The 26106-nt window shown below is 59.2% G+C and overlaps 2 protein-coding genes across 5 annotated transcripts in view; one reads left to right on the plus strand and one right to left on the minus strand.

Annotated features, from left to right (window-relative positions):
- The first annotated feature begins 5 nt into the window (after nt 1-5).
- Nucleotides 6-19827, plus strand: SH2D3A (SH2 domain containing 3A). Of its 3 annotated transcripts, XM_084610286.1 has the most exons (11): nt 27-136; nt 6936-7061; nt 7206-7334; nt 8311-8747; nt 9433-9530; nt 10612-11189; nt 12577-12692; nt 13867-14038; nt 14744-14855; nt 16069-16254; nt 16960-19827. In XM_084610286.1, exons 2-11 carry the CDS (start codon nt 6972-6974, stop codon nt 17130-17132), a joined length of 2091 nt encoding a protein of 696 aa, XP_084466412.1. In that variant the 5' UTR covers nt 27-136; nt 6936-6971; the 3' UTR covers nt 17133-19827. The 3 variants fall into 3 exon arrangements, with proteins under 3 accessions (XP_084466413.1, XP_084466412.1, XP_084466414.1); XM_084610287.1 differs by lacking the exon at nt 6936-7061 and having other exon boundaries at nt 6-136; XM_084610288.1 differs by lacking the exons at nt 27-136; nt 6936-7061 and adding an exon at nt 5726-6469.
- A 152-nt stretch (nt 19828-19979) lies between these two features.
- TRIP10 (thyroid hormone receptor interactor 10) overlaps nt 19980-26106 on the minus strand; it is a 74551-nt gene continuing 68424 nt past the window's right edge. For both annotated transcript variants that reach the window (XM_084610291.1, XM_084610290.1), the window contains 4 exons: nt 25695-25827; nt 23118-23239; nt 22609-22739; nt 19980-21729 (listed from right to left, as the gene is read on the minus strand). In XM_084610291.1, the coding sequence (XP_084466417.1) occupies nt 21581-21729; nt 22609-22739; nt 23118-23239; nt 25695-25827 (535 nt within the window). In that variant the 3' untranslated portion in view covers nt 19980-21580. The remainder of the gene's footprint in view (nt 21730-22608; nt 22740-23117; nt 23240-25694; nt 25828-26106) is intronic.

The raw sequence follows: 26106 nt of genomic DNA on the forward strand, positions 1-26106 counted from the left end.
GGGCGGAGCCGCTGCCGGGCGCTGGAATGTGCGGAATGGGGAGAGCGGCGAGCCCGGGGCTGGCGGGGACCTGCCGGGGCTGGAGGGAGCCGGAGCCGCGCACGGGACCCCCAAGCGCTGCGCCCCAACCGCTCAGGTACGGGAGAGACATTGGACACCCACCCCTGCGCCTGCCCTGGCTGGGGGTGGCCAGGAAGGGGGAGCCCTGCGGGGGGGGGCTGCAGGGGACCCGTTGCTTCTGTTTGGGGGAGCGGCTAGAATCGGGGGGGGGGGTGTATCCTGGAGGTGAGATCTGGGTGGGTGCCCTGCCCTATAGGAAAGGAAAGGAGCCAGATGGGGTGGGGGACTGCCCGGGAGGTGAGGTGCGGGGGGAGGGGACCTTGCCCATAGGAGGAGATCCAGATGGCGGGGGTGTCCTGGAGGTGAGATCTAGCGGGGGGAGCCCTACCCTATAAGAGGTGGCCAGGATGGGGGGCAGCTATCCAGGGCCTTGAGGGGAGATCTGGAGGGGGTGCAGCCCAATAAGAGGTGGCCAGGATCTGGGAGGGGGGAATCTACTCTGGGGACCCCTGCCCTGGCAGTGACATGGGAGACGTTCCCACTGGCTCCTGCCCTGATGGGGTACCCAGTTACAGGGGTGGGAGGAGATTTGTTTGCGGGGAGTATGTTAGCAAAGACCTTCTCCCCCACCCCTCGGAGCCTAGGGGGAATCTTCTCTCTGTTCCCCATCGCCGTTTTTCAGACTGTTTCCCCAGAGAGACTGGAGCTCTCCCTAAATCCCCTGCATACCCTGCCCACACCCCAACACCCTTTGTTTGTTGGTTACCCCCCAACACACACACAAACACACACACACACCCTACAGCTGGCTTAAAAGCACAACCCCCCTTATCTAGCCCTTGGAAAAGGGGCTTTGGCTGCGTGATGATCTGTCTGCGGGCAAGACAATTGGGGGGTGTAGGGGCTGGTTCAGCCCCGACCCCGTGGCAGTCGGAGGGGGACCCTGGATTTACCCTGGGGTATCTGAAATCAGCACGTGGCCAGCATGTGTCCTGCCTATGCTGCGGTCAGGTGGCCCGCGGTGCCCACGGAGCCCTGGCAGGGGTGAGTCCCACAGGCTTCACTGGTGGTGGTGGGCCGTGGCTGATCGGAACAAATACACGTCACGTCACTTATTTCGGGTGACCGGCTTCCTTCCCTGGCAGTCGTCCAGTCGTTGGTGTCCGTTCCCTTTGCCAGTTTTCCTTTTGGGCCCCGGGTAGATGGGCGTTGCTCCGCGGGAGTTGATGGGGCCAGATCCCCAGCTGGTGTAAACTGGCTCTGCTCCTTTGAAGTCGTGGCTGATTTACACCGGCTGAGTTCCCCAGGGAGTGTGGGAGGAGGATCCAATCCCTGAGCCTGCCTCAGCGCTGGTGCTGTTCCAGCAAACCGGGCCTGCAATGGCCGGCGGGGTGGGGGGGGAAGCACGCCAGGGTGGAGGATTTCCTCCCCATTGTGTGGCCGCCCAGCCCTTTGTGTTTGGATTCCCAGGGATGGAGCCACAGGGCCAGGGTTTCCATGTCCTGAGCCAGGCGTGCAGCTCCCGTCCAGTGGGGCTGCGCTGGGGGATTAGAAGGGTGATGAGAGCCAGGAAAACTACAGCATCACCAGGCCCCTGCATTGCCGCTCACCTAGTGCCATGGAGTTCAGGGGCCAGGACTCAGGGACTGTCCTGCAGGATCAGGCCAATGAGCCCATCTAGCCCGGTATCCCACCTCCTCCCTCCCCACCCCATGGTGCCAGGTCAGGCCAATGGGACCATCTAGCTCAGTATCCTGCCCGCCCCACCCTGGATCAGCTCCATGGACCCATCTAGCTCAGTATTGCCTCACCCTTGATGGGCCCATTGGTCTGAGCTGTCACAGCCAGCCTGGTATCCCCTCCAGCCCCCCCAACCCCCCGGTCCCTGTTGCATTAGATCCAGACAATAGTGTCAATCCGGGGATGTCACTGAAGTGACTCTGGATTTACACCACCCTAGCCGAGGCCAGAGCCCGACCCTGCGTCTCCCCATTCTCCGTGGAGCTTGACTGGTGCACGCACCTGGCTTAGCTGCTTATTTGGTCTGCCCCACGGATAAAGATCAGGACCCAGCATGTGTCATCATCTCCCTGTGATTTTTTATCTGTCTCTTTAATTCTTTGCTGATGAAGACACCAGGGCTCCGGGTCTGGGCCCAAGAGCTTGGGAGCCGCCCCTTCTTTCATCTCACTTGACTCGCCATTCAGTTTCTTCCCAGGGGGCTTTTGATCTGAATCTCATCCCCTTTTAGGAGGAAGCATCTCTGCGGGGGGTTGGCGTGAGCCCTGGAGGGTGGAGACCCAGTGGTGAATGGTCCTAGCGGGTTGGATGCCCCGTCAGACTGGGCATCCCCTCACGTGAGGCCCCGGAGTTGCCTGTACGTCGTAGATTCTTGTATCCCTTGATCAGAGTGATTCAAACCGGCCTCAGAGTAACAGCCGTGTTAGTCTGTATTCGCAAAAAGAAAAGGAGTATGCATCCGATGAAGTGAGCTGTAGCTCACGAAAGCTTATGCTCAAATAAATTGGTTAGTCTCTAAGGTGCCACAAGTCCTCCTTTTCTTTTTTCAAACTGGCCTGACTCTGAGAGAATTAAGCAGCCTGATTTGTTTCGGTTAAGAGGTGACTTGATCACAGCTTAGAAGCACCTATGCTAGGCAGCTCTGACATTTAGCAGGAAGAGATGCAGCGGCTGGAAGCTGAGGCCAGACAAATTCATGCTGCAAATAAGAATCACATTTTTAACAGTGAGGGGGAATTAGCCACGGGGGAGGTCATGTCAGATCTGGGCTTGTGATTTACAGAGCTGGGAAGCTGCACTGGCTGGCTCTGGTGTAGGGGGCTCAGCCCTTCTGTAGACGGGGGCCTGTCCCTGACCTTGGCAGGAATTTTGTCTTGGGAGCTCTGCTGCAAAGATCAAAGGAAAAAAGCAGAGGGCTGGCTGGCTGAGCAGGGGATATAATCAGAGCTCTAACACGGTGCTTTTCACAAGCAGATCTCAAAGCCCTTCACCGGCTTTAATACATTTATCCTCCCAACTCTTCATCTGAGACAGGACACTGCTGGTACCCCCATTGTACAAATGGGGAAACTGAGGCTCAGAGAGGCTACGTGACTTGCCGAAGGTCACCCTGGGAGTCTGTGGCAGAGCAGGGATTAGAACGTGGGTCTCCCAAGTCCTAGGCTAGGGCCCAAATTATTGGAACATCATTCCTCTTGGAGCCTTTTCCTCTCTGATTCCAGCGCAGGTCTGTAGCAGCTGGTGCCCACCCTTGGCAGCTCAGCAGCACCTGTGTTGAATGAAGGGGTGGGTCTGAGCCCTGTTCCATATGGGCTTGTGTCCCTCCTGTGGGAACCCGGTGTCAAGATTCAGGGGGGGCAGAGCATCCTGGCATCTGCAGGATGGCGGCCCAGGGGGTGAGTCACCATCCTTTAGGTCTCCAGGGACAGCCTGAGGTCCAAATTAGGACTGTGGGGTCCTAAATTGCAGGCCATTGTGCCACATGTTTGTGCCCATGTGGGAAAATGCTCCCTCCCAGTCCCACGTGTGAGTGGTGTGGACGCTCGGGTAGCTAATGCATGGGGCTGGGAGTCAAGAGAACGGACCGCTGCCCACACTCAGGGCCTGATCCTAGACCTGTTGCCATCAGCTGCAGAATGCCCACTGAGTGGGATCAGGTCTGGAGGTAGAGCTTTTCTGATGCCAGAGCTGGGGCGGGGGGCCCATGCTGCAGCACCCCACAGCTGGAGATGGGACACCACGGGGACCGGTGCTCTGAGGAGGTCCAGAGATGTCTGGCTGGTGGGTCTTGCTCACCTGCTCAGGGTCAAACTGATGGCCAGATCTGAGGTCAGGCAGGAATTCCCCCCCCCTGCCCTGGATTGGCAGGGACCTGGGAAGTGACGGGATTTGCCACCTTCTGCAGCACGGAGCGTGCATTACCTGCCGGGGTCATCTGGGCATGTCCCCATGCCCTGATCATTTTGGGCCTCTAGCTTGTTGGGCCGAGGAAGCGGGTTAAACGGCAATCGCTCCTCTTTCGCCCAGCAGCATCCTTGTGCCGGATGGGCCTGTCCTTGTTAATTGCATTCGAGGCAAGCAGGCTTTGCGGGCGCCTAGTCCCCTGCGAGGAGGCTTCAGACCAGAATCCCAGTTGGCGGCTGTCTGATGTCGTCTAAAGGGGGTAGAGCGTCCGTCCGGCTTGGTTGTGGTACCTGCGGGTGCAGAGATGCGCTAAGTCTAGACAGGGGTTCTCAAGCTTTTTCTTTCCGAGCCCCCTTCCCCTCTCCCCCTGCCCCATGCTATACAAATTCCACGGCCCACCTGCGTCACAAGGGTTTTTCTGCATATCCGGTAGATTAAAAGACAGGGCGGAGGTCAGAGGGTAGCAAGCAGGGCAATTGCCCGGGGCCCCACGCCCCACAGGGGAGCCCCCGTGATGCTAAGTTGCTCGGGCTTCGGCTTCAGCCCCAGGTGGTGGGGCTCGGGCTTGGGCTTCCTGCCCTGGGCCCCAGCCAGTTGAACGCCGGCCCCGCTCTGGTTTGTTTTGGCGGGCCCTGCTGAAACCGGCTCGCAGCCCCCCGAGTTGAGAACCACTGCTCTAGGGTGCCCGTCGTGGAGACGCACCCAGGCCACAGGGAAGGACGGTGTTTGGGGCCAAAGGGCCTGGGTGAGCCTCAGTGACCCACCGAGTTTGGGATCCCTCTGCTGCCTCTGTTGTAGAAGTACCACGGTAGGAAATGTAGGCTACCCCAGCCCTGGCCTCTCCCAGCAGGGGGCGCTGTGGGGAGCGGGGCAGGAGCGCTGGCTGTCGTGGGAGCTCCTGGCTACCCCAGCCCTGGCCTCTCCCAGCAGGGGGCGCTGTGGGGAGCGGGGCAGGAGCGCTGGCTGTCGTGGGAGCTCCTGGCTACCCCAGCCCTGGCCTCTCCCAGCAGGGGGCGCTGTGGGGAGCGGGGCAGGAGCGCTGGCTGTCGTGGGAGCTCCTGGCTACCCCAGCCCTGGCCTCTCCCAGCAGGGGGCGCTGTGGGGAGCGGGGCAGGAGCGCTGGCTGTCGTGGGAGCTCCTGGCTACCCCAGCCCTGGCCTCTCCCAGCAGGGGGCGCTGTGGGGAGCGGGGCAGGAGCGCTGGCTGTCGTGGGAGCTCCTGGCTACCCCAGCCCTGGCCTCTCCCAGCAGGGGGCGCTGTGGGGAGCGGGGCAGGAGCGCTGGCTGTCGTGGGAGCTCCTGACTACCCCAGCCCTGGCCTCTCCCAGCAGGGGGCGCTGTGGGGAGCGGGGCAGGAGCGCTGGCTGTCGTGGGAGCTCCTGGCTACTCCAGTCCCAGTCTCTCCCAGCAGGGGGCGCTGTGGAGAGCGGGGCAGGAGCGCTGGCTGTCGTGGGAGCTCCTGGCTACTCCAGTCCCAGTCTCTCCCAGCAGGGGGTGCTGTGGGGAGCGGGGCAGGAGCGCTGGCTGTGGGAGGTGCTCAAGGCCACTCCAGTCCCAGCCCCTCCCAGCAGGGACTGGGAGCCCCAAGGTGCAGCCCCTAACTGGAGGGACCACAGCTGTGAAGAGTCATGTGACTTATTGGGGGTCTCTGTAAGTAGAAGAGGCTGGGTGTCCGGGGTGGGTGGAGGAGACGGGGTGCTTGTGGGGGCTGGGGGAAGTCACAGCAGGAGCAGGGACAGGAGTCCAGCAGCAAGGGTAGCAGGGGGTCCTGATCCGAGGGTGACCGAAGCCCTAGGAAAGGACTAGACGGACGTGGGGATCCTGGATCCAAGGGCTGAAGGTGACTGTTTTCTGTTCAGTAAGATGAATTAACCAGGCTCTGGGAGGGCAGTGGGGTGTAGTGGTCGGTGGGGAGACTGAATTAGAACCCAGGAGTCCTAGCTCTGGAAGGGGAGCGCCAGGCGGGCTGGGGAGTAGGACTCCTGCATTCTGTTCCCAGTTGCCATGGTCTCTGAGTGCCACCACGGTGAAGGAGGAGGGGAAACTGAGGCACACACGCAACCAGGGTGCAGTGACCTTGTGGGGCGCATGCTGGCTGCAGGGCAAACCCCCAGCTCCTGCAGTGCCCTCTCCCTCTCCTCCATAAGCAGGAGCGCAGACTTGTATCGAACGGCCCCGTCCCCTGTGCTGAGAGCTCTTGCACGCCAGCCGGTTGGAGCTGCACCACGGGGCCCGCTCGCTGGGCTGGAACTCTTCCGGCCTGCCAGGGTCACGGGCTGCTGGCGGGCTCCCAGTGCCGCTGACTCAGAGCCCAAGCATCCCAAGGTGTGCTCGGCGTCTGATAACCTGCCTAGGCAAGGAGCTGCGTGAACCGGAAGGAACCGCCCCGAGCAGGCAGTCCGGAGGAGCCACCGTTGGGACAGGAGGATCTGATCCTGAGGACTAGACTCCTCCGGGGCCGGGTGAACAGCCAGGCTCCTCGCTGGGTAAAGGGATCGGAGAGGGTTACATGCCATGGCTGCTTTTGGCACTTTGCTCTTTCCACTCCCCCCGTCTTATCGTCTTCCCCTCATCTTCCCCCTCTTTGCACAGCCATCCCGGGCGCCAACCGCAACCTTAGTGGTGATCTGACAGTAGGTTCTAGAGCCGTGGTTCTCAGGAAATCAGTTACTGTGGCATGGGGGGCGGGGGGCGGCGTGGAGTTTTTATAGCATGTTGGGGAGGCCTCACAAAGGAAAAAGTTGAGAACGCCTGGTCTAGAGGCTCCCCCTGCCATCGGGCTGGGTGCTGTGCAGGCCCCAGTTGAGATTGGGGGTGCCCCGGCCATGCCGGGTGCTGCTCAGCCCTGAAGAGCGTCTCTGCCCTGAAGAGCTCACAGACTAAAGAGACACAGCGAGAGGAAGGATTGGTATCCTGCATTTTACCATTTTGTCTATTTCTCGTTGTCTGCAGTGTCCGGCACAGCGGGGCTCTGATCTCAACGGGGGTATGGACATGCAGGGGGTGGGACTCGATGACCTCCTGTGGTCCCTTCCAACCCGGATAGTCTGTGATTCTATGACACTGCCCTGTCCTGAGGTCAGAGGCTGGGAGAGATCAGGCTGCGTGGGTCTGGGGGGGACGGGACGGGAGGTCAGAGTCCGGGGGGCGGGGAGAGGGGGGCACTAAACCAGTTGCTGGGAGGAAGATGTTGCTGCTGACCTGTGACCCTTTGCCGCCCAGGAGGCCTACGCAGAGGTGACCATGGAGTTGGCCAAGGAGAAGCTCAGGAAGGAGCTGGAGGAAGAGCTGAAGCTCAGCACGGAGGAGCTGCGGAGCCACGCGTGGTACCACGGCTGCCTGCCACGGGAGGTACCCACGATTCCGATCTATTAGGCGTATTATGGTAGTGCCCAGAGGCCCCAGCTGAGGTCAGGCCCCATTGCCCTGGCTGGGGCATAGATCCCATGGAGCTCAGTCCCACCAGCCCAGGAGGCTCGGTATCCCTGGTTTACGGAGGGGGACCCAGAAGTGCAGGGAGGGGAAGTGACTTGGCCAAGGTCACACAGAAAGTCAGTGACAGAGCCAGGGATGGATCCCAGGAGTCCTGACTCCCAGCCCCCCTCCCCCCCGCTCTAACCACTAGACCCCACTCCCCTCCCAGAGCCAGAAATGGAAAGCAGGAGTCATGACTCCCAGCACCCCCCCGCTCTAACCACTAGACCCCACTCCCCTCCCAGAGCCAGAAAAGGAACCCAGGAGTCCTGTCTCCCAGCCCCTGCTCTAAACACTAGACCCCGCTCCCCTCCCAGAGCCAGAAAAGGAACCCAGGAGTCCTGTCTCCCAGCCCCTGCTCTAACCACTAGACCCCGCTCCCCTCCCAGAGCCGGGAATGAAACCCAGGAGTCCTGTCTCCCAGCCCCTACTCTAACCACTAGACCCCACTCCCCTCCCAGAGCCAGGAATGAAACCCAGGAGTCCTGTCTCCCAGCCCCTGCTCTAACCACTAGACCCCACTCCCCTCCCAGAGCCAGAAAAGGAACCCAGGAGTCCTGTCTCCCAGCCCCTGCTCTAAACACTAGACCCCGCTCCCCTCCCAGAGCCAGAAAAGGAACCCAGGAGTCCTGTCTCCCTGCCCCCGCTCTAACCACTAGACTCCACTCCCCTCCCAGAGCCAGGAATGAAACCCAGGAGTCCTGTCTCCCTGCCCCCGCTCTAACCACTAGACCCCGCTCCCCTCCCAGAGCCAGAAAAGGAACCCAGGAGTCCTGTCTCCCAGCCCCCCCCGCTCTAACCACTAGTCCCGCTGCCTGCCATCCCCGCCAATGAACAGCCCTTGTCTCCCCAGGAGGCCGAGTCCCTGCTGGGGGAGGACGGGGATTTCCTGATCCGGGACTCAGGCTCCAGCCAGGGGGACTATGTGCTGTCCTGCCGCTGGCGGGGCGAGACCCTGCACTTCAAGATCATCCGGGTGGTGCTGCGCCCTCGCCAGGGCTACTCCCGCACCCTCTTCCAGTTCGAGCAGGACCAGTTTGACAACGTGCCGGCCCTGGTGCGCTTCTACGTGGGCAACTGCAAGCCCATCTCAGAGACCTCGGGCGCCGTGGTCTCTCGGCCCCTCAACCGGGACGTGCCGCTGCGCTGGCTGCAAGAGTGCTACGGGGCCACCGGCCAGCCCCGTCTGGACGAGCAGGAGCCGGCCGAGGGGGACGCGGCTCCTGCCCAGAGACTCGGCCGCCACAGACTCACCGCTGGGGAGATGCCGACAGAGGGGAACCTGCTCCGGTGAGCGCTGGGATGGGAAATGGCGCTGGTTAGAGCTGGGGCTGGGAGTCCGGACTCCTGGGTTCTCCGCTCAATTCCAGGAGGGAGGTGGGGTCTAGTGGTTAGAGCCAGGGAAGGGCAGGGAGTCAGGACGCCTGGGTTCGGTTCCCAGCCCTGGGAGGGGAGTGGGGGGGGTTGTGGGTTTGAACAGGGAGGACTCGGAGTCAGGACTCCTGGATTCTATTCCCGCTGTACCATAGAGTCACAATGTGACCTCGGGGGAAGCCCGTTCCCCTTTCCTTGCCTCAGTTTTCCCATCAGTGAAGTGGGTCTTCTGATCTTCTCACCTGGAGATGGGTTGTGATGCTAAATTCCTTGCTAAGTGCTTTCCGAACCCAGGGGGATAGGGGCTGCCCTCATTATTAACCCTGTGTCTGCCAAACTGCCCCCCGCGCTGTGGGCTGGGTCTGAAAGGCCGGTCCCTGGTGCCGTGCATGACTCACACGAGTGACTCGGGCTCCAAACTGGCTTCCCCACGAATGATCACGTTCCATGAAGCAGCCCAGCCCTGGCACGGAGGGCAGGATCCCCGATCCAACAGCTGGGCACATTACTCCGGCATCCCCTTCATTCTGGGCGTGGGTCCTTTGCAGCTTGGGGGTCTGCAGCGGCCGGGGGCTCACAGTGTCGCCGCTTCTCCCTGCAGGGTGAAAGACAGGAGCGGGAGCCAGCCCACCGGGCTGGATCAGCTGGGCCGGCGCCCCCTGCTCTACACGGCACAGTCAGACAGTAACCTGCGGACAGGTGCGTGGGAGCTGGGGCTGGAGGGCAAAGGCTGCCTCCACTGGGGGGAGGGGTATTAACCCCTTTCACCACCTGGGGGGGTACAGGGCAGGGGATGGTTTGGCTGCTACCTTCAATGCAGTTCCTCTGGATTTACGCCGGTGTAACAGGATTTGTGCAGCCCCCTAGTGCAATGCTCCCAGGTGGTTCCGTAATGCACCTAATAGATAATGTACAGTGCCTAGCACGCTCCTGGTCCATTAGCGGGGCTCCTAGGTGCTACCATAATGCATCTATTAGATGCCTTAATATGCAGAAGGTTTAAAACAAACAAAAGGAAGTATTTTTTCACACAACACACAGTTAACCTGTGGAACTCCTTGCCGGAGGATGGTGTGAAGGCCAAGACTATAACAGGGTTAAAAAAAGAACTAGATAAGTTCATGGAGGGTAGGTCCATCAATGGCTATTAGCCGGGATGGGCAGGGATGGTGTCCTTAGCCTCTGTTTGCCAGAAGCTGGGAATGGGCGACAGGGGATGGATCATGTGATGATTCCCTGTTCTGTTCATTCCCTCTGGGGCACCTGGCATTGGCCGCTGTCAGAAGACAGGATACTGGGATAGATTGACCTTTGGTCTGACCCAGTGTGGCTGTTCTTATGTATAATGTACAGCGCCTAGCACACCCCTGGTCCACGAGCAGGGCGCCTAGACACTACCATAATACATCTAATAGATAATGTACAGTTCCTAGCACAACAGGGTTCTGGACCATGACAAGGGCTCCCAGGCATTACCGTAATACACCAAATAACGGACTCCTTATAAACCAGATCCTCAAGCTGGTGTAAATTTGCATCTCTCCATTGACTCCAATGGAGCGATAGCCCATTTCTGCCAGCTGGGGATCTGGCCCTGCTACATATCACCATCGCTCTGATTGCCACCCCGCTGCTTTCACGCCGGTGTAACTCCCCTGTCCCTTTGGGAGCGACTCCGGATTCACACCAGTCCTGGCTGAGATCAGAACCAGGCTCTGTGGGAACCATGTGTCCGGCTGCTCCGCTCCCCGCTCTGACATGGTCCTGTCTCCTTCTGCAGGCAGCCCGGAAGCTCCAGCCGGCACCCAGGAATGGAGCAAGCTCCCGCCCCCCTCACCCGTCTTCCGCACTGGCAGCGACCCCGTGCTGCGGCCCCCCGCCCCCCGGTGCCTGGACCCCGAGGGGGGTGCAGCCCTGAGCGGCTCGGAGGGGCAGCTGCACTCCAGGGCTCCCCCCAAGCCCCTGAGGGCCCCTTCCATGCTGGTGGGCGACGCCCCCCAGGAGCAGCCCAGCACCTACTGCGAGCTGGTGCCCAAAGCCCCGGCCGGCCTGCGGAGCCACGTGGCTCGGCTGCACACCGAGGAGAAGTGGCGTGGCCGGGCCCGGGCCACAGACACGGCCTTCGGCTTCCTCGAGGATGAGGGGGTGCCGCTCCCCCGGCCACGCCACTACGAGGAGGACTTTGTGCGCCCCCTACTGGAGACAGCCTCCTCCTTCCAGCCCCACAGCTTCCCCTCGCTCCTCCTGCCCCCCGACAACAAGCCCCTGGAGCCCGGCGCCCTCAAACGGCTCAAGGACCTCTTCACCCGGCATGACTGCCGGACCATGGCCCTGCATGTCCTCTACATGGACTGTCTGGTAAGGGGGAGCTGGGAGCCAGGACTCCTGGGTTCTATCCCTAGTTCTGAGAGGGGAGTGGGGTGTAGTGGTTAGAGCAGGAGGGTGCTGGGAGCCAGGACTCCTGGATTCTATCCCCAGCTCTCGGAGGGGACTGGGGTCTAATAGTTAGGGGGGGCACGGTGCCAGGATTCCTGGGTTCCAGTCCCAGCTCTCTTGCCAACTCACTATGCAACTATGGCCTGTGCCTCAGTTTCCCCCATCTGTATGGTGAGGGGGATGAGAGTGCCCTCCAGGGCAGTGGGGTGCGGGGAGGTGAGCTGGTTGTGAGGTTTTGAGATCCTTTTTGTGGAAGACCCCACAGAGCCATAGCATTTAAGGCCAGACAGGATCACTGGCCTGGATATCACGGGCTACCAGCGCCATGGTAGCCAGTGGCACCCAGCACCCAGACGCTAAACCCGACCGGCATGGGTATGTGGGTGGCATTACCCCCTGCCTCTAACAGCCCTGGACCCCAGGACCCCCTGGGAATGCAGTCGGACCCTGGGGGTAAAAACTGGCCACTGGGGTCTGTGCACTTGTACCCCAGCCATGCCCGGCGGCTGCTCCGCTCTCCCCCGGGGGGAAGCTCAGGGGGCTTGTTATCCTGCGCGGGTGGCCCCATCTCATACCTCTCCAGCCCAATTCATAGAGAGCTCCTCTCCTCTCATGCCCAGCCCCACCCGTGGTTCTCAGACTCTCCCCCCTCCAAGAGGGCCCATTGCACTGGCCCTTCCCAGAGCTGAGACCTTGCCAGCTTAGTGAAGCTGCAGCCTGTGGGTAGAAAGGGTTAAATATTGAGGGGGTGGGGGAATGCTTGGGGGGGTAGGGGATCTCGGGGGCTATGGAACTGTCCCCACCCCCACCATAAGGGGAATGGGTAGGAGCCCCATAGCTCCGATGGGAAGCAGCCCTGGAGAACAGGAAGTCGGAGATCGGCATAGTTATAGCGGGTTGGGGTCGGCACTGCCTGTGGGGGGAGAGTGCCCCCTCCTGAGCCCCCCGCCCTGCTCCTTTGTAGCACAGTACCCCCTAGCATAACTGTGTGGGGAGAGCGCCCCCTACTGATCCCCACTCCCTGCAGCCCAGCGATCCTGGAGATGAGTAGGGGGTGGCTTATGGACCGACGGGGACCCTCCCTCCTTGGTCTTTGCATGGGCCTGCTTAAGCCTGGCTGGGGGTACTGCTCGCTCCCCAGCAAATGTGGAATGGGGGGATCGGAGTATCCAGGGGCTCTCAGTGTAATAAGAAAAGGCCCTGTCCCTTGGGGGACCCAGTGACCTCGCTCCCCCCGCCGGCAGGAGGGTCCCTTTGTCCCGGCAGATCTCAGGCCCTCACCCCTGCGCTTGTTTGTTGCTTGCACCAGGTTAGCAGGATCACCAGGGTGCCCAGGGAGCAGCAGCAAGCGATGGGGGTAAGCTCGGGTCTGGAGCTGATCACCCTGCCTCACGGGCACCAGCTGCGCCTGGACCTGTTGGAAAGGTACCAGCCTGGGGGAGCAGGGTGTGGGGACGGAGGCTGCGGGATGAGGTGTAGCAGTGTGGAAATGCGGCTGCCTCTGGGTGAGGGCGTGAGGGTGGCGCAACAGCTCAGCAGGATTTGCACTGGCAGGAGGAGGCGCTGGAGTCTAGTGAAAGCCGCGGGGGACAGTTAGAATAAAACTTAGCCGGGACATGGCTGGGTAAAGCCCTTTACTGACCACAGAATAGGTTAAGACTGCACTTAAGGGCTCGTCTGCATGAACATTTAGTTTGCGGCAAGCTAGGGTGGGAGCCGACCCACCCCCCACCCTCCCGGCCTGCACGCTCTGTCCCTGTGCACCCAGGTGACGTGCGACGTGCAGTACCAGCTTGTGAATGTGCTTTCAAACTCGACTGCATCAACTCACATTTCCAGGGGGCATCAGCCGGGGGGCTGGTGGTGGGGGGCAGTTCCCACCCCTGGGTGCCGGAGTTATAGGTGTGTAGTGGAGACCAGATCTTAGAGCGTGGCCGGCTGGGGTAAGTTCCCAGCCCCAGCTTGCTGGGGACTAAATGTTTGTGTAGACAAGCTCGGGGCCTCCGGTGAAAGATGGCAGAGCGCCTCCTAGCACTGCAGTGTGGTACTGAGGTCTGCACTGGCTGCCAGGGGGAGAGCGCCCCCTCCTGAAAGCCCCACTCACTGCAGCAGACCCCAGTAGCACCATGCTGGGGCATTAGGATCTGCGCGGACTTAGAGCATGTCTACGCTACACGCCCTACGGCTGCAACGTGCCCCCCCCCCCCCCGGCACGACAGAAGGGGTTTTCCCATCGCCAAGCCACCCCCTCCAGCGGCAGTAACTAGGGCAACGGAAGAATTCTTCTGTCACCCTAGGGTGTTTGCATTGGGGCTTAGCTTGGCTGATCTAGATCATAGGGGGAAAGGGGGGGGGATTAATTTCTTACACGTAGGCGGTTAACCTATGTTTTAAGGAGCACTCCCCCTCCTGAGCCCCTCCCCACGTTACGCAGGGGGGTGTTTCCCTTGCAGGTCTCCCATTTAACACACGCCCAAGCCCAGACCTGCTTAGCTTGCCCCAGGTAACGCCAGCCTCCCTTGAGCAGCTACAGGCCCACCGCCCGCCCTGCTAGCGAGCGGTGGGGTTCAGCCCCTTGCGGTGTCTCTGTCCCTTCCAGGCACCATCTCATGGCCCTGGGCATCGCGGTGGACATCCTGGGCTGCACCGGGGGCGTGGCGGAGCGAGCCGGCACCCTGCACAAGATCGTCCAGCTGGCTGTGGAGCTGAAGGGCTCGGCCGGGGACCTGTTTGCTCTGTCGGCCGTGATGAAGGGCCTGCAGCTGCCCCAGGTGGGGGGCGAGCCGGGGGGGGAGGGGGGGACACTTAGCTCCTGCTCCCCATGGAGGCTGGCCCTGGCCCCAGCCTGTAAGGCAGCCTTGATGAGGCCGACAGAGGGGGACGGTTCGGGCTGGCCCATAGAGAGGGGCGTATGGAATTGTCTCGTCACGGGGTGGGCTGTGAGCCCTGGAGCTTGGGTGGCTGGATGGAGCCCTGGGGAAAAAGACGGGAGGGAGCAGAACTGTCTTGGTCCCCATTAGTGGGGAGGAGAGGGAGGGTTAGGGGGAGGTAACGTGTTAATGGACGAGGGAGACCTGTGACCTTGGACAAGTCGCTTCTCGTCTCTGGGCCTCGGTTTCCCCTGCCCGCACTGTGCGTGTTCACAGTGAGCTGTTCAGGGCAAGGACTGCCTATGGGTCTGGGCAGCACCCAGCCCATGGGGGACCCCCCCGATCTCAGCCAGCACCTGAGCAACACCTGGCACCAGGTGGCCCCGACCTTGGTCAGCTGGTCTGTGCAGTGCCCGGCCCAGTCTTGAGTCGCTCCATCGTAATGGGATCCAATAGGCCTTGATCTACCCCTAAGGAACGGGACTCCCATCCATCTGGCGAGCGGCCTGCGTCTGGTCCACGACGCTTGCCCCAAGGCATGGCACCCACCGTAGCCCGCCCCCCAATGTCTCACTCCTGTCCCTGCCCCCCCCCACCACTCTGCAGGTTGCGCGGCTGGATCAGACGTGGCAGAAGCTGCGGCAGACCCACACCGAGAGCGCCATCGCCTTCGAGAAGGACCTCAAGCCCTTCGTGAAACGCCTCAACCAGGGGGAAGGTGAAGCACGGCCTGCTGGGTGCCCAGTCCGTGGACCTGAGAGGGGATGAAACAAGCTGGGGAGGGATCTGCCTGGGCAAGGAGGGGCCATGGTGGGAGCATCATGGGGGTGAATCTCGCCCCGGGAAGAGAGGGCTGCAGGGGGTGGCTGACACCTGGAGAGGTGGGAATTAGGCTGGGGCAGGGGGGTATGGACGGATGGCCTCACCTGGGTTTGTGTGCCACCAGCCTGGGCTGGCTCAAAGCCAGGCCCCCTTCCCCCACCTCTGATGCCAAATGGTACAGGTCCCCTAAATGTGCTGCTCTTCCCCCCCCACCCCACAAATACCCTTTTATGCCAGAGTCCTGGCCCAGTCCAGGAGGATGGCTTTCCCAGTGGTTAGAGTGATGGCCTGAGACTAGGGAAAACTAGCTTCAAGTCCCGGCTCTGCTCCAGCAGCCCGGTGGACAAATCACATAGGCCCTCTGTGCCTCAGTTTCCCCATCTGTACAATGGGGATGAGAGCCCTGCCTCTCTGGGGGTGGTGAGGATAAATGCATTAATGACAGGAAGGTGCCCAGCTGCTAGGGTGGTGGGTGCCAGGTCAGTATCTAAGCTAGAGTGGACACCCTTCTTTCTGTCCATGCGGGGGAGAGGATTCCTGTCTCAAATGGGATCCAATCTTCTTCTTCTCCCAGCATCCCCTGCACTGAGCCTCAGTGCTGGCCATGGATCCACCCTTTACACCAGGGCTGCATTTCACCCTCCATGGCCAGTCCTTCTTACTCTAGCCCCAGCCTGCAACAGCAAAGCATCATTCAGGTAGAAGGGAGAGAATTAGACCCTCCCCTCCAGGCCCCATACTGACTAACGCTAGGTGTGACGTGTGATGGCTGGAAGCACCTACAATCATGTGGGAGGGCACGGGGGGGAAGCTGTTGCCCATTTATCCGAGCAGCTTCCACTGCAGTTTCGGGGCGGGGGGATGTGATTAGGACAGACCTCTTCTGTGCCTGGTTGCCGGATACATCAACCCCAGTGGCTAGACTTGCAGAGACCAGGGCCCGAGATAAAAAAGCTGCTGCTGAAGCGTTCTTCCAGCTTGAGCGGCCACGGTGTGCATGTCTGGGGTTGCCGGCCCAGCTCCCGCTGGGTGCCTGGCCTCCAAGGCACAGGCTGGATACGTGACCCTGCTTGGAGGTGGCTCTCTGACCCCTTGTCCCCCTACTGCAGGGAACTCCTCCCCCGGAGAGGTCGCCATCCCTCACCTCCTGCCTCTCATCAGCCTCATGGAAGGGGAGCAGCTCTGGGACGACCACGAGGAGAGCTGCGACCTCCTCTTACGGACGCTGGAGTCCGCCCGCTCCATTGCCACCAGCGCCGGGGCGTACAAAGCCACCGCAGAGGCCAAGCTCCAAGGTAGGGCTGCAAGGAGCCGTGTCTATCAGCCCAGCTTGGGGCAGGCTGAAGGTTTTCCAGAGCCTCAGCGGAGTTGTAGTTCGGTTACCTCCTCATGCTCCCCGTTGTCTCTGGGCTGGATTCCCCAGCTGGACTACATCTCCCATGATGCCCCCCTGACCTGGGACTCCCATGATGCCATTGCTTTACTGCACCATGAAGTGATGCTGTAGTGAATCATGGGAGATGTAGTCCAACAAGGGAGCCCTGCCCCTAGAGGTGGTGGTGGAGATGCGGCCACTGCACTGCAACTCCCACAAGGCAGGGCCGAGGCAGATCCAAACAGTAATATTCTCAAACCCAGCTGTGATGGAAATGGTTTGAGTAGCCCCACTGGATGTAGAGCTTGGTCTCGCCTTCAATAAAGCCAGTTCTTAGTCCCCGGGCCTGCGATTACACAAACAGCATAGGAAGGGGCGGGGGGAGGGAGAGCTCAGTGGTTTGAGCATTGGCCTGCTAAACCCAGGGTTGTGAGTTCAATCCTTGAGAGGGCCATTTAGGGATCTGGGGCAAAAATTGGGGATTGATCCTGCTTTGAGCAGGGGGTTGGACTAGATGACCTCCTGAGGTCCCTTCCAACCCTGATCCTCTATGAAGGAATGAGCCAGAGCCCCAGCCCTCCTGCACCTCTCAACCCTTCCCTGGTATCTTCTCTCCTCTTGCTAGGATTCCAAGCCACGGCGGAGCTCCTCGAAGCTTTCCAAACCGAGTTCGCGCTCCGCTTATTCTGGGGCAGCAAAGGAGCAGCCGCAGACCGGGCCGAGCGCTACAGGAAATTCGACGCCATCCTCACGGTGCTGTCCCAGAAACTAGAACCAGCGAGGAAAACGGAGCCCTGAGTTTCCTCCACCGCCACGGCACAGCCCACGAACAATGGCTTGCAGAGCCAAGACAGGATGGAGGAGCAACAGCGCCCCACTGCCTGGAGATCTCTCCCTTAGCCTGGCCGCCAGTGCCGGTAGCAGGATGGGGGCAGGGGAACGAGCCCGAGCCCAAAAGCCTCCTGGGCCCCACCGCTGCAGAGGACGGGGGGTACAGAAATTTCAGCGGCTTACGCCCGGGCAGTATTCTACCAGCCCCCCCTGCCCCGCGCCTTGCTGCTGGAGGCGGCTGCTCCGTGTGCAGAAGCTTGCAGGAGTGAGGAGGATTGGTGGACCCATTGCACCCACGGCTTTTTAAATGCAAAATGCCAATGCAGCTGCAGCTTCCCCCGCCTCTTTGCCAGCGTGGGAGGGTGTGAGATGGTGAAAGGGAGCAAAGCAGCAGGGGGGAATCCCCCTCCCAGCAAAGCGTGTGTGGGAGGGATGGTGGTTGTAGCAATAGTAATAAACCAAAGCCTTCCAACTGGTTTTGGTAACGGCTGCAAGGGTTGCTCCAGGTCCTGGGGTGCTGCAGTTACGCAGAGGCGGCGATGCGGGGCTCTGGCAGAGGGGGGCTAAGTTGCAGCCTAGGGCAAGTTGGACTGGTGCAGGAGGAGTGGGGCTAGAACTCTCAGCCTGGGGCTTGAGGGCTGTTGTCTTTCCCAGGACAGGGCAGGGCGGTAGACACCCACTGGGCCCTATACCCCCATTCAGGGGGTGCCCTAGCCTGAAGGGGAATCCACGCCCTGCCCCCTTAGAATGACCAATGGAGGCTTAGAGGAAGTTAAAAATCTCTGCCCCTGTCCCCTTCTCCCCTGAAATGAAGCAGGTTTGTGCTGCCCTCAATGCATGGGGGGAGCTCCCCTGAGCAGGGGTGGCAAGGAGGCTGTTATCTCTGCCCCGGAGGTGAAGAATTGCCTAATGGTTACAGCAGGAGACACCTGGGTTTGGCAGCCAGTTCTGCAGCAGCAGGAGCAGAAGGGGTGAAGACCTAGAAGAGGCTGGCCAGGAGTTAGACTAGGACCCCCGCAGCGTCCCCACCGCCACCCCGGTCCCCCAACACGCTCCTCAGCCGAGGGCAGTGGGGAAGTGAAACCAGACAATGCACCACAGAGGGGAACAGTCCAAGCCAGGCTGTGGTGTCCCCCCCGAGTCTATGCTCATGTGAGGGGAACCAGCTTGAGGCAGTGCCCTCCCCCCCCCCCCCCCGAGTCTATGCTCATGTGAGGGGAACCAGCCTGAGGCTGTGCCCGTCCAATGCCCTAAGGAGCGGCTGGCCAGGAGGGTTATGCCTATGAGAGCCTAAGCTGGGAATTTAAACGAGGGTAGTTACAACAGGGCTTAGCCCTGTGTGGATGCTCTGAACTCAGGCGAAGCCCTTGTCTGAGGGGAAGCCATACCACTCCAAGTGAGGGTGTTAATTTAAGCCCCCTGCTCTCTGTAAACCAATGCACACTCCAGCTCCACTAAACTGCTCTTCCCTTCATGGGGTCCCCCTCTCTTCCCCACATCCACTGTGGAGTAAGAAGGGGGGTGGCTGGAGACAGCACAAGGGTGGCTGGCCCCTTGCTCTGCTCTAGCAGAAATTAGCAATTGAAATGTTGCCTCTAACACACTATTGAGAACTTCCGAATGGAAGTAAAAGTACCACGTCCCTGACGGGGAAACTGAGACAGGCCGATAGTCACACAGCAAAATCAAGGGAAGGCAAAGATAGGACTCCACACCTACTTGAGCCCATGCCCCTCCCACAGCTGAGAATAGAACCCAGGAGTCCAGACTCCCAGTCCCCCTCCTCCCCTGGGCCTAGCCCTGCTAATGGAACCCAGGAGTCCTGGTGGCCAATTCCCCCTACTCTAAACCCACTAGCACCCTGTGAGGCCACCTGTGTTCCCGTCCACCACGGCGCAGCTGGGGGGTTGTCACTGCCTCTGTTCCTCCGTTTCCCCAAGCGAAAAACAGGGATAATCGTTCCTTAGCTCTGTCCTCACTGAAAAACCAGGATGCATTTTTACTGCCGGGTAGCCGCAAGAGGGCTGTACATCGCATGAGCAGACAGGGTAATTTACCTCACCCGAGGTAGTCCAGAACAACCCTCCAAAGCTGGGGCTGGCCTCAACTAGCTACATAGCATTTAAAAGCTTCCCGGGCCACATCCCCATCCAGGCTCTCCAGCACACGAGCAAAAAAGAAGCGCCCTTAACTCGTTAGCCAACACACTGACGCAAGGCGGAGCTCCAGGGAAGAGCGGGCATAGCCTCAGGGAAACCTTAAGCCCCTCCGTAGTTTGTAGCTGGACCTGCTAGCACCTGTGAACACTAGACCCTGCCTCGGCCACACGAGAGCGTCCTCACCTGTATGAGAATCCCTCCGGGTTTGTCTTCGCCGTACAGCTGCATCGCTGTAGTGCGGGAGTGAAAACGCTCCTCTCCCGCCAGGGGAGCTGCTCCCGGCGGCGTAGTTAAGCCTCCGCCCCGAGAGGCAGCAGCCATGGCGCCGGGAGAAACTCTCCCGTCAACAGAGCGCCGTGTACACAGGGGGTAAGTCGGTATAACGGCATTGCTCAGGGGTGTGGATTTTTCACACCCCCTAGATCGACAGAGGGGGTGTGGTGTAGACCTCACCCTAGTGAGGACGAGGACCGGATGCCTGGCCCCCGGGCCACCACAATGGGGTCCTGCTCTCAGCTGGGGGGCTTCTAGACAGGACGGTAACCTACACAACTAGCCACGCCCCTCTCCCTAAGAGCAGGGTGGGCTAGGTGGCGCTGGAATATGGACGAACCGCTCTGCTCCCCTCCCACGGCCGAAACAAACCGAGGCCACAGAGTCTGTACTGTTTTTATAAACTTCTTAAAAACTGCACTGGGGAAGGGAGAGAGAGAAATCAACTATTTACATAAAGTGTAAAAGGCACCAGGCTGCAGTGGAAATACATTCTATGGCTCGGGGGCCACGGGCTCCAGCACAGCGACACCCCCCCCAGACCCACTTCTCAGAACCGGAGGGGAGACAGGATCTGCCCCCCCCACCCCCGGTAGGGTGAACAGACGCCAAGACCACTGGGACATTTACACTTATGTTACAGGTTAACTGAGGCATAGGCTAAAACGAGCAGTAATTGGTCACTGTATAAAAGGCTAATATATTAGAGTCCTCTAAAAAAAATTACACACAAGGGGTGGGCTGCAGCGCGGACCCCTGGGCTCCCCCCCAGCGAGATCACCCCCCCACATTCCCCCCCAGGGGACAGATTCATTTATGCAGCAGGCACTTTATGCATATTTTTCCCCCCTTGGCTGGGCGAGTTTTGGAGTCTGGGGAATAAAGTGCATTTCGTGGCCCCAGCGGCGGAAGGGGAAGTGGGCTGGAGCTCGGCCAACGCTCGAGCTGGTGGCATTAGCTGCAACGGGCACTCGCTCCCACCCATGGCCCCTGGCAGAGAATGGCCAGAGGTTCAGGCCCGGGGGCTCCCGGCCGGCTGGCACCTCTGTTCCATTAACATCTGGGCTGGCGCCAGCCTAAGCAGGAAGCCACAGGTCCTGGGTTCAAATCCCAGAAAGGCAACAACTGACCCAGGACTGAGGTTCGGCATGCTGCTTAACATGCACCTGGAAGACACCCAGATGCCAGGGTGATGAACATGGAAGAATCGATGCACTTTCTATTCCATAGCCCCGCTATTCCATACAGGCTCTGCTCATCACACCCCCATTGAGCCTGGATCCCTTTGCCCTAAACTAGCAGGAGGCAGTGCAGCTCCCTTCACCCCAAAGACCTCATGCAGCCGCCCCCCCCCCACAGGAGGAAATAATAACAGGCTCCTATGAGCCCCACCCAGGAGGGGGTGGGGGGTAGCATGGGAACCATGTCCCCACTGAGTATAGAGGGATGGAATCTGAACCATACCCCCTTGTGGACACAGGGATTATTGCAGCCACGCCCCTGGGGGAAATGTGGGGTTCACAGCCCAGGTGCTTAAGAGCAGGGGAGAGGGCAGGGTGCAGCAAATGCTTTTAGGAGGAGGTTGAGTTACTCACTCACGGGGAACTGACAGAGGGGGCACAGTATGGGAGTATGCAGGGGCAGCAGCCAGAAACCCAGTCCACCCCTCCCCCCAGCACCCACTGCGACCTCCCCCCGCAAGCCGAGAGGCCGTGCTGAAATGCGAAATGCCATAGAGCTGGGGCTTGGGCAGAAGGGGGGGGGGGGGGTTCTCCTTCCCCTCACAGGCGATCTGCTTTGCAAGCGGGCACCACTGCTTGCCCACAAGGGCCACTTGTCTATGCAGGGCCAGGGGCCACTCCCAAGCCTGTACCCGTGGAGTCCCAACCCCCAGGCTCCAGCAGCGTTGCTCCAATCCCCGCCGCCCCCCCTGCAGCTCCACAAGCCGGCTGCCGCTCTCCAGCCGGGCGGGGAGGCCCGCGCTCAGTTCAGGGTGACCCGCAGGTAGGACGTCGGCACGTAGCCCTCGTCGCCTTTGCTCCTCCGCACGCGGGTCCAGCCGTCGCCTTTGTCCTCCTCCATCAGGCTCAGCTCCTCCCCCTCCGTCATGGAGATGGTGCCTTCGCTGGAACCTGGGGGGGGGGGAGAGGGAGGGAGGAAGGGGGTGGGGGAAATCCAGGCAACGGGGTGAGAAGAATCGCTCGTTTCAGAGCTCAGCTAGGTTCCCCTCCCTCATCCCTGTGAAGGGATGGGAGGGCCCGTATGTTAGAGCTCCCAGAAGCCCTGGGGGAATCACACCTGCAGCAATAGGCCACTGGGGGCTGGAAGTTTCCACTGGAAGACATGGGTGAATGACACAGACCCTAAGTGACCCTTCCTTGTCCCCCATTAGCCAGGAAATATCCCAGTGGACAGCAGTTAGAGGGGAACTTATGCCAAACCCCTACCTGGGGGTGTGGACCGAACAGGGGGTTGGAGATGTAGCCTGCTTGGCGGTGAAGGCTCCAACCCCTAAGCGGAGTTTGAACTCAAGGCCTTTCAGTAGGTTCCTACTGTTTGACCTAAAGGAGGAGCTCTGTTAGCAGCCAGCACTAGTAAGACTGTTATCCTCATTGCGCACCAGGCACTGGGGTGTGGAGGGAGGGGGAACTGGCAAAGGATGGTTGAAAAATTTCCAGCAGAAAACTGGTTTTTGACTAAATGAGATTTTTCAGGTTAAGTAACAGCTTCCCATGGAAATGTCCATTTTCTGTTGAAAAACTACCCAAAAAGCAGAATATTTTTTATGAGGAAATGCTGCCATGATGCCTCATGGGAGTCATGGTTCAGGTGTGCCTCATTCTCCTTTCTGGGCCCAACTCCCAAGCGGGACTTCATTTCCCATGATGCACCATGGCCCAAGACTCCCATAATGCACTGCTTTCTCAGTCAAAGAGGGGCAAGACCCTGGTGAATCATGGGAGATGTAGTCCAACCTGGGACCCTGCCTCCGAAGTGTCTTGGGCAAGTACCTTCAAACTGGTACATGGCCACACAGGTGCCGATGGGCGAGGCCAGGTCCTCCTCGAAGTCCTCATCAAACTCTGTGTAGATTGGCTGGTTCAGGGCATCTTGGCTGTCGTCAGAGTGTGTAGCATCAGGGCTGAGGGGGGAATGACACAGAGTGAGCAATTGTTTCTGGGGGTAGCTCCAGCCACAGGGAGTCCAGTGTGGCTGTTCAGAAGCAGGAGTGTCGTCTAGTGGTTAGAGCAGGGGGTGGCGGGCTGACAACCAGGACTCCTAAATTCTAATCCCCATTCCGGGAGCGGTGCAGGATCTAGTGATGAGAACAGGGAGCTAAGGAGCCAGGACTCCTGGGTTCTGTTCAATGAAAAAAAATCCTTCCCTGGCGAGACAGACGGTACCCGGCCCAGAGATCCCAAACCACACATGCGGATGAGGATTCAGCAGCACCCACACCTGGGTATTACGGCTGCCTGCTCCCTCTAGCTCCTGGAGGCAGGACATTTCACCTCCTCACCTGTCCTTCTCGTGGGAGCCGTTGTTGTTCAGGGTGGTGGCGTGGTCCAGGTGACGGCTCTGTCTCAGGATGCTGTCCGGCCGGTTACTCAGCATTCTGCTCTCTGCTTCAGCCAGCCATGACTGGGAGGCGCGGGGGAGAAAGAGAGAGGTTCAAGCATTTCATTTCTGCCTCCCCACAGCAGAGATGGCTCGCACATGGGGGCAAGCGTCTTCATTCACATGGGGCTTCCTTCTCTGCTCCTAGGCCTAGTCCCCTGGCAAGGCATGCCCCTCAGCAGCTGTCCCCCGTGGGGTCTTGGCCCCATCCCTGCCCTCAGACTATCTACAAACCCAGTCCTCGGCCAGGCAGTCAGGTGCTTTTCCAGAGCAGCTGCAAGTACCCCGATGCTCAGTTCTGCTTCACGCAGTCTTTGGGCTCCCCATATTTTGTCTTGCCCGGCCCGACCCGCCCCCAGCGTAAGGTAGTGCAAAATCAGAGCTCAGAACCCAGGAATCTTGGCTCCCTGCTCTAACCACTAGACCCCCATTCCTCCATGGCGGTGCTAGGCATAAGCAGACTAAGCAACTGCTTATGGCCCCAAACGGCTCACGGGGGACCCGCTTTAGTATTACCCCCAAAATACCATTCACCCTATTTAACAAGCTTATCAGTTAAGTGTGTTGGTATAGTTATGGAAATACCATTCGTAGTTTTAGGAGGTGGGTGAGGGGCAATGGGGGGGCTCCCCCCAAAAATATTCCCGTTGAGGGCCCCCAATGGGCTAGCATCGCCTCTGCCACTTCCTCCAGAGCTGCAAATAGAACCCAGGAGTCCTGCCTCCCAGCGAGTTTGATACTGGAGTGGGCAGGATGGGACTGTAGCTGAGACATGGGCTATGTATGTACTGTAGGAACAGGACACACCCAAGAGGGTCTGAATCACCGGAGGAAGGGGCGGGGGAAGGTGCCACGACCTGAGCTTTTATCAGGTTATGCAAACTCAGCCGACTCATTCATAAAATAAACCGGTGGCCGAGAATAACTTCCTTAGCGAATAAGGAAACTGGGCAGAGCCTTTTAACAGGTTTGTCTAGTGTAACGTTCGTCGCTTGAGAAAGAGGAAGCGACTGAAGGCCCAGGTTGTTTCTGTGAATGAAACGATACTGGACACTGGGTTACACACGATTCACCCCAGAATAACTTAGGTCTGACTCAGCTGCTCATAAATCAAACCAGCAGCCTTTGAGTCATAAGGACACCTAACCTAAGAACCAATGCAGTCGTGACACCATTATTTGTAGGGTCTCTGCCTGGTTTAAGATATTTTCTCATCTTTTGATATTATTCATATTGTGGGTAATGCCTAGGAGCCTCAGTCATGACCCAGGTCTCCGTTGTGCTAGGTGCTGTACATTATTTATTAGCAAAAAGAAAAGGAGTACTTGTGGCACCTTAGAGACTAACCAATTTATTTGAGCATAAGCTTTCGTGAGCTACAGACTAACACGGCTGTTACTCTGAAATTATTTATTAGGTGTATTACGATAGTGCCTAGGCACCCCAGTCATGGCCTAGGTCTCCACTGTGCTAGGTGCTGCACGAACACAGAACAAGATGCTGGTCCTTGCCCCAAATAGCTTCTAATCTGAGTGGGACCCCACTACGCCTTACAGAAGCAGGATGGTGCAGCAGATAGGGCACTAGCCTAAGACTTAAGTCCCAGGTTCAAGTCCCTGCTCTGCCACAGACTTCCTGTCACTTAGCTTCTCTGTGCCTCAGTCTCCCCATCTGTACAATGGGGATAACAGCTTTGCCCTGGGAGGATAAATACACTAGAAATGGTGCGATGCTCAGCTGCACCTGTGACCGGGACCAGATAAGGACCTAAAATACTTAGAATCTCTCAGTAAGACAATGGACAATGAGTGGACCTGGAGCACATTGTGCTGGGGACCAGACAATTTTGACCATGTATTTATATCGGTTAGGGGGTGTGATTTTTTACATTCTTATTGCAATATACAAATGCTATTGCTAATGTCGCTTATTTCGCTTGGAGAACCAGTAGACGCTACCCTATCGAAAGCATTCTTCTGCCACTACAAGCTGCGTCAACTGCGTCTACACTAAGAGTAGGCTTCCTAGCGTCCACTTGCTAGTGTAGATGAGGCCTTAAATGCAGAGTAGCGTGGCCTAGTGGATAGAACACTTAGCCAGGGACTCAGGAGATCTAGGTTTTATTCCCAGCTCCGACACTGGCCTGCTGGGTCAGCCTGGGCAAGTCACTTCCCCTGTGTTTTGCCTCAGTTTCCCCCGCCGTAACATGGGGATAACACAGCTCCACAGATGAAAAGCGCTCGAGAAGAGTGAGGTGCTGTTACAGGGTTCGGCCACTAGAGGGCGATAAAGACATCCCTTATGGCTTTACCGCACTTTGAACCGGTTCAAAGGAAGGACTGGCCGGACACACCGGGCATCGCGTGTGTCTGGAGCCACAGATGGCAGGACAGCAGAGCCAGATGCGTGGATTCCCAAAGGGGCCTGGGGAGCGTGTCAGAGGTAACCCCACCCTGTGACCCCCGCACTCCCCCCTTACCTCGTACTTCTGGATTTCTAGGCGCAGCTTCTCGATGTTGCTGAGGGTCTCCGAGATCTTTGGCTCCAGGCTAGCGGGATCGCCCATCTGGGGCGTCTTCTGGTACACGTCCTTCATCTTGTTTAAGGCATCTCTGGGGGGAAAGCGTGGGGGGGGGGGGGGCGGGAAAGAGTTCGGGGAAGGAATTTAAAGGGACAGCACACACAAAACTTCTGCCTTCTGGCAAAGAGATCTGAATGCAAATTGTAGGATGAAAACTGATTGGTTCCCTCCCTATATATCCTCCTGCATATAGAGAGAACAAGGGGAAGGAGTTCTTCCTAACAGATAGGGCACTGGACTAGGAGCTACATAACATCAGAATGGCCTCACTGGGTCAGCCCAGTGGTCCATCTTGCCCAGTATCCAGTCT

This window comes from Lepidochelys olivacea, assembly GCF_965140295.1.
Source record: "Lepidochelys olivacea isolate rLepOli2 genome assembly, chromosome: 20".
Classification (NCBI taxonomy): Eukaryota; Metazoa; Chordata; order Testudines; family Cheloniidae; genus Lepidochelys; species Lepidochelys olivacea.

Coding starts and splice junctions, on each gene's coding strand:
- SH2D3A (XM_084610286.1), top strand. CDS start 6,972: ATGGACATGCAGGGGGTGGGACTCGATGACCTCCTGTGGTCCCTTCCA. Junction 7,335..8,310: donor ACGGCTGCCTGCCACGGGAG/GTACCCACGATT, acceptor TTGTCTCCCCAG/GAGGCCGAGTCCCTGCTGGG. Junction 12,693..13,866: donor CGCCTGGACCTGTTGGAAAG/GTACCAGCCTGG, acceptor TGTCCCTTCCAG/GCACCATCTCATGGCCCTGG.